This window comes from Gadus macrocephalus, chromosome 4, assembly GCF_031168955.1.
Source record: "Gadus macrocephalus chromosome 4, ASM3116895v1".
Taxonomy (NCBI): Eukaryota; Metazoa; Chordata; class Actinopteri; order Gadiformes; family Gadidae; genus Gadus; species Gadus macrocephalus.
Window position 1 is genome coordinate 16,327,060 of NC_082385.1, and position 10,088 is coordinate 16,337,147.

Sequence of the window (10,088 nt, forward strand, 5' to 3'; positions counted from 1 at the left end):
GCCACACACTGCACCAGAGACAGCACACCGACTGGACCATGTCGGTCTGAACCGCCTAGTACCTCCTTCACACCAGCCCCCCGCTGTCCAGACTTCAGCTTATTGGGTTCAACAGATACTACTGTTAATATAAAGAACCCTCCAGCTTTCCCCAGGTCGCCCTCCAGAGAAACCACTGAAAGGAGCCCAAGTGGCCCAATTCTACAAAAAATGGGGTATGTAACGCACAACACCACACATCCAAGAGACCAGACCTGCCCTCACCGGTGTTCTGCTGTGTCTGATGAGTGCAGCCAGGACTCCAGGACGGGACCAGCCGTCTGGGAGCAGGGGAGGGCTGGGATAGCTGCTGCCACTTTTGCAAAGTTAGCTTGCTGGCTGACTTTGAAGTGACTTAACACAATTTGGCAGTTGTAGGGACATAAATATGCAGTAGCCTAATCGAATGCACTTGTTTTTTCATATACTTGCTGACATAATGCAATAATTATATATGAAAGTGATGATGACCAGCCTCTCATCCTAAATTAGATACTTAATTTGCTATATGAAATAAAATAAATACCTTGCAGCACTAAACCAAATTATTGGAAGGGGACCGAAAATCCAAGTTCTGAATAATAGTTTGAACACAGCAGTACACTGTAATTATTAAGAAATTACAGTGTACTGCTATGTCAGGGAGGGAATAATTATATATATTTGATTGTAACAAAGTTCAGTTTGATTATAACACAATCAAAAGTGGAATAGAATACTGTTACAACACCGTTGATTCAGAAACCCATCAGGTCTAAGCTATTGCCTCACAACAACCACCATCACGTCGACTGTATTGAAAAATAGCAAAAATGTTAGAGGTCGATTAGACAACGGTTGTGAGAATTTACCTCCTTCCAAAGGTAGCACCTACAATCTCCAGATATGATTATTAAATGTTTTTCTGGATTCGCATATGGATGCAAGGCCGGGGATTCATGTTCTGTTGCTCACAAAATGAATAATTCTGGACGTTGACACCTACAGAAGAAGCAAGTCTGTGCTAAGATGCCTGTTAACGGTTAATCACACACACACACACACACACACACACACACACACACACACACACACACACACACACACACACACACACACACACACACACACACACACACACACACACACGCACACACACATTCCCAACCCACACACACACACACACACACACACACACACACACACACACACACACACACACACACACACACACACACACACATACACACACATGCCTAACATACACACACACACACATAGAGCACCCTCCATCATGACATGCATGACACAGCTGTTAAATAAAGCAAAATGTGCTTGTATGACAAGCAAAGCTTCCTCCCTCTGTGAGTGGGTTAACAAAAAATGATACCAGGCAGCATCCTGATTGGTTCAGGGTGGATGATTTGGAGGATGTTCCCAGCTCATGACCAGCTCTCAGTCACATGGTAGTTGTCATGGTGATGAAGCAGCTAGGTTAGTTATACTGGGCTACTGATGCCTAGTTACTCCTCCTGACTACTTACAATGGTTGTGACGACCTGGTGAAGATGCAATGCAAGACGTACCAAAACTCAGTTATTGCGATTATCATGCTATAATACATACATCGAATTGTATGTATATTGAAAAATGATTGATTGGTGATTCATAGTATGTTGTTTTTTAGGATGGTCATTTTTGGGATCTAATAAATGCTACAAATCAATAAGAAAAATATCTGGCATACGTTGATCAAGATCCTAGAAGACAGGGATGTGCGAATAATTTTAGCACATAATTTGTGTCTGCCACTGTCCACCTGCTGTGATGTTCAGAGTTGTTGCGTGCACTTGTCGTGTATCTATCTGTAGGGATTGTAGTGAAGTGTTGAAATAATCATAGCACTTAGTCATTTAGACTGGTCCCAATGCTGCAATAGATTAAATCATCAAAGGGGATTATGTGCTATCCATCACTTGAAATTCATACTGGCTAACGAACCCACTCACTGGGGTGTTGATCCATACCATACAACCATGATATCATGACATCCTAAGACTTGGACGTTTGGACGTTTGTCCTGGAATTTAAGTACAACCTTGGGTGGAAACCCATGCCGTCACACATAATGACATCCTGTACTGCACCTGTTACAAAACAATGCGTACATTGATACTTAATTTAAGGCTGTCAATGAAGCCTGTCAATAAGCCTGTCAGCCGCCAAGCTATGCCGGCAATTTAATATAAATAACTTGGCAAATCGTGATTTCTAGTGCTGGAGGCTTTGAGTGTGAAAGGGGGAGGACAGAGTGGCTACATGTTGTTGTTTCTCTTTTTGTTGCTGGCGCCCCATGGAGAGGATGAGTGAGTTCTAGTGTTCACACGTATTGTTTATCTAGGGACCAGCTTATCTTAAATGCTTATCTTGCCCTGGAGATTCAGTTATACACAATAGCACTCTTTCAGTCCTGGTTTATCCACACATCATGGGTGTGGATCGTTGCCGTGGCGTCACATCACCGATTATCTAATCGACATCTGTGATTTGCATTAGGGAAGCATTCAGTGCAGGGGGCTCTGCTTGTGGGATCTGATGTTGCAAATTGATTATTACAAATGAGCCCCTGGTGGCTCCCAAGGGGGTGTACATCTGTGTGTGTGTGTCTGTGAGTGTGAGTGTGTGTGTGTGTGTGTGTGTGTGTGTGTGTGTGTGCGTGTGTGCGTGTGTGCGTGTGTGTGTGAGTGTGTGTGTGTGTGTGTGTGTGTTAGGGCCCGACCGATATTGATTTTTGAGTGCCGATGCCGATTATTTTCAGAGAAAAATTACGATTTAATCGGCCGATTAAAAACAAAACAAAAAAAAGCCTATAAAACGTAGTTTTTTATACCTTAAATATACTATAAACACTTTTGACGAATATGTGAATTGAATGCAGAACCTTTGATTGTTTTAAAATACATTTACAGTCAAAAATGAGTGTAATGTAAAATGTAAAATAAATAACTAACTCCCAATGTGCTGCGCTCGTGAGCAGTGACTAACACGTGCGTGCTGAACAGTATGGTCTCGCCGTTAGAGTCTACAGTATAACAAATTAACATGGCCTGGGACCTAAAGAAAAACAGGCACAACATGCTCAAACAACGTGTCTTGTGTACATTGGTGAGGTGAGCGCGCAGCTGCCTGAGCGAGCGTGCTTTCATGTTGTACGGTAAAATTCAATCTCCTCTTTTTTACTCCAGCTAAAGTTGGTAGTTAGCAAGGCGAGTAGGAGCGCAATCTGCAGGATACTAAGCGCAATAACATTTCAAAAAAAATAATAAAAAAATCGGTTGCAATCGGCGTCTTTTTGGCAGATGTTGATTATTTTCAAAAAGGCTATAATCGGCCGATTAAATCGGCAGGCCGATGAATCGGTCGGGCCCTAGGTGTGTGTGTGTGTGTGTGTGTGTGTGTGTGTTTGTGTGCGTGGTGTGTGTGGTGTGTGTGTGTGTGTGTGTGTGTGTGTGTGTGTGTGTGTGTGTGTGTGTGTGTGTGTGTGTGTGTGTGTGCGTGCTTGCAGGTATCTATATTGTCCGCTGTTATCTATACATAACTTGTGGGGGAGGAACATTTCACAAAATCACGTGGTTCAGTGTTTGGTGTGTCTATATAAAATATAGAGAAATAGATAACGGCGGAATATAGACACCCGTGCTTATTATGTTTATATTATGTATATTTGATATATGTTTATATTATATATTATATATATACACATTATGATATATGTAATCATATATATATTTATGAATAAATTCCATGGGTCCGTTGAGTCCTCGGTAAGAACGTAACATCCACTATGTTGGGAACAGGTACTGAGCCTGTGTGTCTCTCTAGGGAGCAGCCCATCTTCAGCACGCGGGCCCACGTGTTCCAGATCGACCCCAGCACCAAGAAGAACTGGGTGCCCACCAGTAAACACGCTGTCACCGTGTCCTACTTCTACGACAGCACCCGCAATGTCTACCGGATCATCAGCCTGGAGGGGTCAAAGGTCAGTGCCTGTACTCTGCATGTATGTATGGGGGGGGGGACTGATGTACGATGGATCAGCCTACAAGGTGGTACGGTCCACTGGGTCAGCACCAGGGATGACCTACCCATCATGCATCTGGGGGGGGGCGGTGGATACTCCCACTTGTGATGCCATAAACGGGTCGGCTTGTGATGGCGAACTAAACCCACAGCCGGCCGAAGATGGGGGCCCTTCAGGGCTTACATGACGTCTCTGGTTCGACACACAAATCCATGTTTCCATTGCAGTTGCACTGGGAGATGGACTGGTCCCTCACCAGTAGAGATCGGGGAGAACATATTGGTGGCAGAGATGATTATTTCTGTCTCGAGAGCAGTGGGGGTGTGAGTTATTTTGGCTTGGTTATGTAACGTGTGTTCTGTTGCTCCATCCAGGCCTGGAGCAGCGAGAACGATAAGAGAACAATAGATAAGAGCAGGACAGGGAACATTGCTGTGGCCTAAGTGTTTTTGGGAAATAAACGGTGGGGGTTGAGGATCGAGTATACAAATGAAGATACACAGGGTCATACGAAGGTCAACATATGAAGGCTTATTAAGCATGTGCTGCTGGCGTCACAAAGTGACAGAGAGGACTGCAGCAAGCACAGAGCTGACAACAGCAGGCCTGGACACAAGGGCTGCTGAGTCCCCTCAAGAGCAACACAATACCAACAGCTTGCAGCTCACGCTCCAGGGTGGAACAAAATGAAGTCGAACAATGGAGAACACAACGAATGGGTTGCGATGGCTTACTAACGTCACATAATAACAATAATAAGAATGGCAAAATTATTCAGAACTCATTATAAAATGAATCTAAATGATGGAAAACACGATGCAAAGCACTGTGTGTATACGGCCGTTGACCTGGTTTTGGTGGTTGTGTCGGCAGGCCATCATCAACAGCACCATCACGCCAAACATGACCTTCACTAAGACATCCCAGAAGTTTGGCCAGTGGGCTGACAGCCGGGCCAACACCGTCTACGGTCTGGGCTTTCCCTCGGAGAATCATCTGCTCAAGGTGAGCTTGCTTGCTCTCTCTCCCTTTCGCTAGCTCGCTCTCTGTCTGTCTGTCTGTCTGTCTGTCTGTCTGTCTGTCTGTCTGTCTGTCTGTTCACGGTAGACAATGGTGTGAATTATTATTGTGTTAATTATTAATGGTAACACAATGGAATACAATATGATTGAATATGTTGATGAGGCAAATATCTTGATTCATGCTGGAATGGACATTTTAGTGTGGGGTATATGTACAATTATACAACGGGGGGCCTAAATCCAGCGATCTGATTGGTTCCTAACTGTTGTATAATGAGCGTATACATAACTGCTATGACGCCCGATCATTTTGTGAAAGTATCACTCCGCGCCTTCAAGTGGAAACCGTTACAACCGTTCTCTCGGAGGGACGCTAAAGTGTGTTGCATAGCGACCGTCGTGCATTTTGAAGGCAGCCAGGAGGGACTACTTTTTTGTATTCTTTAATAAAACGGCTACTTTGACTTTCTTGGTTTCTTTTTAAATGTAGTGTGTCTATAACTTTCGTTTTGCCATAATAGTAACCGTTGTATAAAAGCAATAGATCACTTCAGTCAGTGGTATGTGCTCATTATACCACTGTGAAGGGGGTCGCCGGCCCTCCGCTGCGCGTCGGGGCCGGACAACGCCCCTTAACAGTGGTAGAATGAGCACATACCACAGCCTGGCGTGATCTATTGCTTAAACCTACGATTCCTAATTAGAAGAAATGGGAAAAAGCACTTTCCATCTTTGTTTAAATTATCAAACTTTATGAATATAACTTGAGGTATGAATCTCCACCCTGATTGTTTTGTTTAACATCCTAGTTATGGACTTGGTGGTAGATTCAAACCTTATTTCTTATATTCTTGCTTTCAGTTTGCAGAGAAGTTTGCAGAGTTCAAGGAGGCGGCGCGCCTGGCCAAGGAGCAGTCACATGACAAGATGGAGCTGACCAGCACCCCCTCACAGGTACACATACACACACACACACACACACACACACACACACACACACACACACACACACACACACACACACACACACACAAACACACACACACACACACACACACACACACACACACACACACACACACACACACACACACACACAAACACACAAACACACACACACACACACACACACACACACACACACACACACACACACACACACACACACACAAACACACAAGCACAAGTAGCCATCATAAAATACGTCCATGCTACTAGGGATGAACCTGTACAAGCCTTGCATCGATCCTCCACACCTCGTGTAGCTCTTTGTCTTCATGCTCTCGTCCTCAACCAAGCTTCCTCAGGTGGCGGCTGTGAGAAGGACTGTAGTGTCAGTCCACCAAGCCGGTAAAAAGAAGGTAACAGGAGTCATGGAGAACCCCACCAGCCCTCCCGCTCACCCCCACCCCAGGCGGCCCTTCCTATTCCCTGATGTATCCCTACATTTTTTTTTTTTTAAATGTATGATGACTATATGCTCTGTAAGGTGACCTTGGGTGTCTTGAAAGGTGCCTCTAAATTAAATGTATTATTATTATTATTACATTAACCCCCCTGATAGAATATGGAGCCTCTATCTTATCTGGGACGATATGGGGCCGCTGACGTCCTCTACGTTGCTAGCTCAACATGTAGCATCACAGTTTAGCATCTCTCCCCATTATCCTGGTTTGTGTTTGTCTTCTGGATGTTGTTGTGTTCTTCTTGACGTCCTAATCCCTTCTTTGTGTGGACCAACCCTGGGGGTTTCTGATGAACACATATCCCTCCTCATCACTGTGATGTGTGATTAACAACCAGCCTAATCCCACATAATGTGTTTCTCCCCCCGCCTCCCCCCCACACACACACACACACACACACACACACACACACACACACACACACACACACACACACACACACACACACACACACGCACTATCACTCACAGACATTCCTCTAGTGGTCTGACTCAGAAAATGTATTTCTTAATTGCTTTGCGTTCCTTACCGGTTGGCTTCCGGCCTGATATAGTGAACTGAATTTTTGCTGTATTCTGTCCTCAGTGTTATTGTTCGTATCATAGAATAGTCTGAGGGTTCCCTATTATACCGTAACTGGTCGGACCTCAGGAATCGGAAGGGTCTCCATTAGTGATGTCACAGAATGGCCTGTAAGGGCGGGCTGGTAAACGCAACGCCGAAATAGGACCCCCTTAAATTGCCACAGAGTAAGGCGCTATACGGTTCCCGTTTCACAACACACTCTTTAATCCGATGTTGCACTTTGACGGTGACTTTTGCAAACCGTTTGTGTCGGTACCAAAAACGCAGGAGTCTGCGTCGGGGGAGCTCCTGTCCCCCGTGACCCCCGAGAGCATCAACGGTACTGACGACGAGGACGGGGGGGCGACGCCGGGGACCCCCCAACACACAGAGCCCAGGCCTGATCCCCCGACCCCCACACTGCCCTTCTCCCACAGGTGAGTGGAGACCCCCAAAGATAGCCTAGAGCGCTAGGGTAGCTAGCGCTTGCTCTGTTAGGGTACCGGGGGCTTTAGGGCTCCTTCCCAGAGGTGGACGTGTGAGTGGACCTGAACTAGAGACCATGTCACACATTGACCATGGCCCCTTCCCTTCACAGGGCTGTCATAGGTTCATGAAAGAGCAGACCCATACTAGTGGGATGAGCGACACCAGTGTTGGTCCTGCGATGGGGAAAGGGTGTATTCATGTAAAAGCACACATTATAATGGCCGTTGAAGCCTCCAAATAAAGAAATCAGGATTAGTAAAGCATCTGATAAAAAAAAGTATTTTCATGTCCACACGTTACATGTTATTTAACCAGTTACATTTTGAATTAAAGGTGATTTTTTTTCCCTCCTGATTTAAAATAAAAACGTAGTGGTTGAGTGACTGCATGCTCTCTGTGTCAACTTCATTCATTCAATCATTCAGCCATTCATTCATTATTCATGTCCTCCCGTTGCGTCAGAGTCCCATTAAAGCCATGTGTGTAGTTCCCCATCAATAATCCAGAACTGGTTCAGATGGGATCTGATCACACTCTTCAAGATGGCTAACTTGGACCAGTTGTTAATGGTTTCATGATTGATGAGTCTGTGTCATGAAACTAGCCTAATTATTCACATTGTTTGAACACAGGCTGTGTAGCACAGAGGAAATGCTTGTAACATTAATGCTAAATAAAAAAGGCGTGCTCAGATTAAATTTATTATTGTTTGTATGTATATATATATATATTACATTAAATGTATGTATGCATTTTCATTACATTAGTTAAACATTGAGTGAAACATTTGTGGAATCTCACTGGAAAAAATTATTCTACCTCCCCCTGGTGGAGTTAGATAGGAACTCAAGCTGTATTTTTTGTATCTATGTATCTCCTATCCCTGTCAGTTCAACCAGCATCAACAAGCACTGGGAGGCGGAGCTAGCGGCCCTGAAGGGAAACAACGCTAAGCTAACGGCGGCGCTGCTGGAGTCCACGGCTAACGTGAAGCAGTGGAAGCAGCAGCTAGCGGCCTACCAGGAGGAGGCCGAGAGGCTACACAAGAGGGTACTGTCATCGTCGGCCCAGATACATCCCACTGCTGCAAAAAAAACTAAAATAAAGACGGATGGAACACATTACACTACATTGCCATTCAACCAAGCTCCCGCTATGAGCAAGGCACTAGCATGTAGTTCCTCTAACATGTAGTTTACGTTAGAGACTAGCATGTAGTTCCTATAATGGCCTTTAGGTGGTTCAGTAGAGACTAGCAGGTAGGTCCTCTAACTGCCTCTAGGTGGTTCATGGTAGAGACTAGCATGTAGTTCCTCTATCGGCCTTTAGGTGGTTCACGGTAGAGACTAGCATGTAGTTCCTCTAACAGCCTTTAGGTGGTTGACTCAAGACTAGCATGTAGGTCCCATTGTTTGGTTCCTCAGGTGACGGAGCTGGAGTGTGTGAGCGGTCAGACAGCGGTCATCAAGGCCCAGAAGACGGACCTCAACCAGACCATCGAGGAGCTGCAGGCCACGCTGGGGGCCAAGGAAGAGGTATTCTGGGCTCCAATGAAGCAACAGAAGGTGTTACCTTCCTAGATGATGTCCCTGTTATCCTGGGTCCAGTAGTTCTACGCTACAGCAGAACTTCTGGGGGGAGACGGCACAGAGCCTGGGCCGGAAACTAGGAACCGAGAGGGGCAGAGTTACGCCTTTTTTCCTGTTGTGTTACTGAGATATTCCCTTCTGGAAAGTGTTGCTTCAAGAAGGGGATTTGAATGTGTGTATTTCTACAGTCCACACAGTGTTTATTTGAACCTTTACACACACCCTTTACAGTTTACTTCTGCTGGCCGAGTTGTGTTCGGCAATGACATACAGTACTTACAGAGCCCCGCCTCCAGCAAATTGGTCAAAACAACTGTTAAGCAAATAAGGGTGCACTCACACTAGGCCATCTGGCCGTGGCCGTTGGCCGTTTACACACCTAAGCGTGCTCAACTGGCCCCATTGTTCTCTGGCCTGCACTCACACTAGGCCATGTATGTCTAATTACCGGTTCATTGTCCCCAGGAGCTAGAGAGACTTAAAGCAGAGATGGAGGTCGCCAACGAATTCCAGCAGCAGAAAGAATCCCTGACGCAGAAACTACAGGTGAGGCATCTCGGCTTAGCTGTGTCGTACCCATGTTCTCCTCTAAGGAGAAGGGTTATTTTAGCTCTGTCTGCTTGTGACATCACGAGTGGCCGTGTATCTGATAGAACTCAACAGTAGAAACTCTGTGAAGTAGAACTTCAAAGAGGTTTTTTAATCCTATACAAATACTGTAAAGCAAGTGTATTGGTACTGGTCAAAGTACTGACATACAATAATGTTAAAAGGGGTGATATCATGCCATCAGGTGTGAGTTTGTTTAGCCATTACAAGCATTGGAAAATCAGTAAATTCTAAAGAAAATCAATTCTCT

The 10,088-nt window shown here is 45.2% G+C and overlaps 1 protein-coding gene across 3 annotated transcripts in view; it reads left to right on the plus strand.

Annotated features, from left to right (window-relative positions):
* Nucleotides 1-10,088, plus strand: part of LOC132456229 (homer protein homolog 1-like) — a 13,867-nt gene that overhangs the window by 939 nt on the left and 2,840 nt on the right. Inside the window, exons 1-9 of one of the 3 annotated variants that reach the window (XM_060050548.1) lie at nucleotides 1-215; nucleotides 3,901-4,057; nucleotides 4,973-5,104; nucleotides 5,983-6,075; nucleotides 6,420-6,482; nucleotides 7,440-7,588; nucleotides 8,531-8,690; nucleotides 9,065-9,175; nucleotides 9,695-9,775. The exon at nucleotides 1-215 is cut by the window's left edge and continues 939 nt beyond it. In XM_060050548.1, the coding sequence (XP_059906531.1) occupies nucleotides 211-215; nucleotides 3,901-4,057; nucleotides 4,973-5,104; nucleotides 5,983-6,075; nucleotides 6,420-6,482; nucleotides 7,440-7,588; nucleotides 8,531-8,690; nucleotides 9,065-9,175; nucleotides 9,695-9,775 (951 nt within the window). In that variant the 5' untranslated portion in view covers nucleotides 1-210. Of the gene's footprint in view, nucleotides 216-3,900; nucleotides 4,058-4,972; nucleotides 5,105-5,982; nucleotides 6,076-6,419; nucleotides 6,483-7,439; nucleotides 7,593-8,530; nucleotides 8,691-9,064; nucleotides 9,176-9,694; nucleotides 9,776-10,088 lie in introns of those variants that run through there. The other 2 variants (XM_060050549.1, XM_060050550.1) reach the window with 2 other exon arrangements.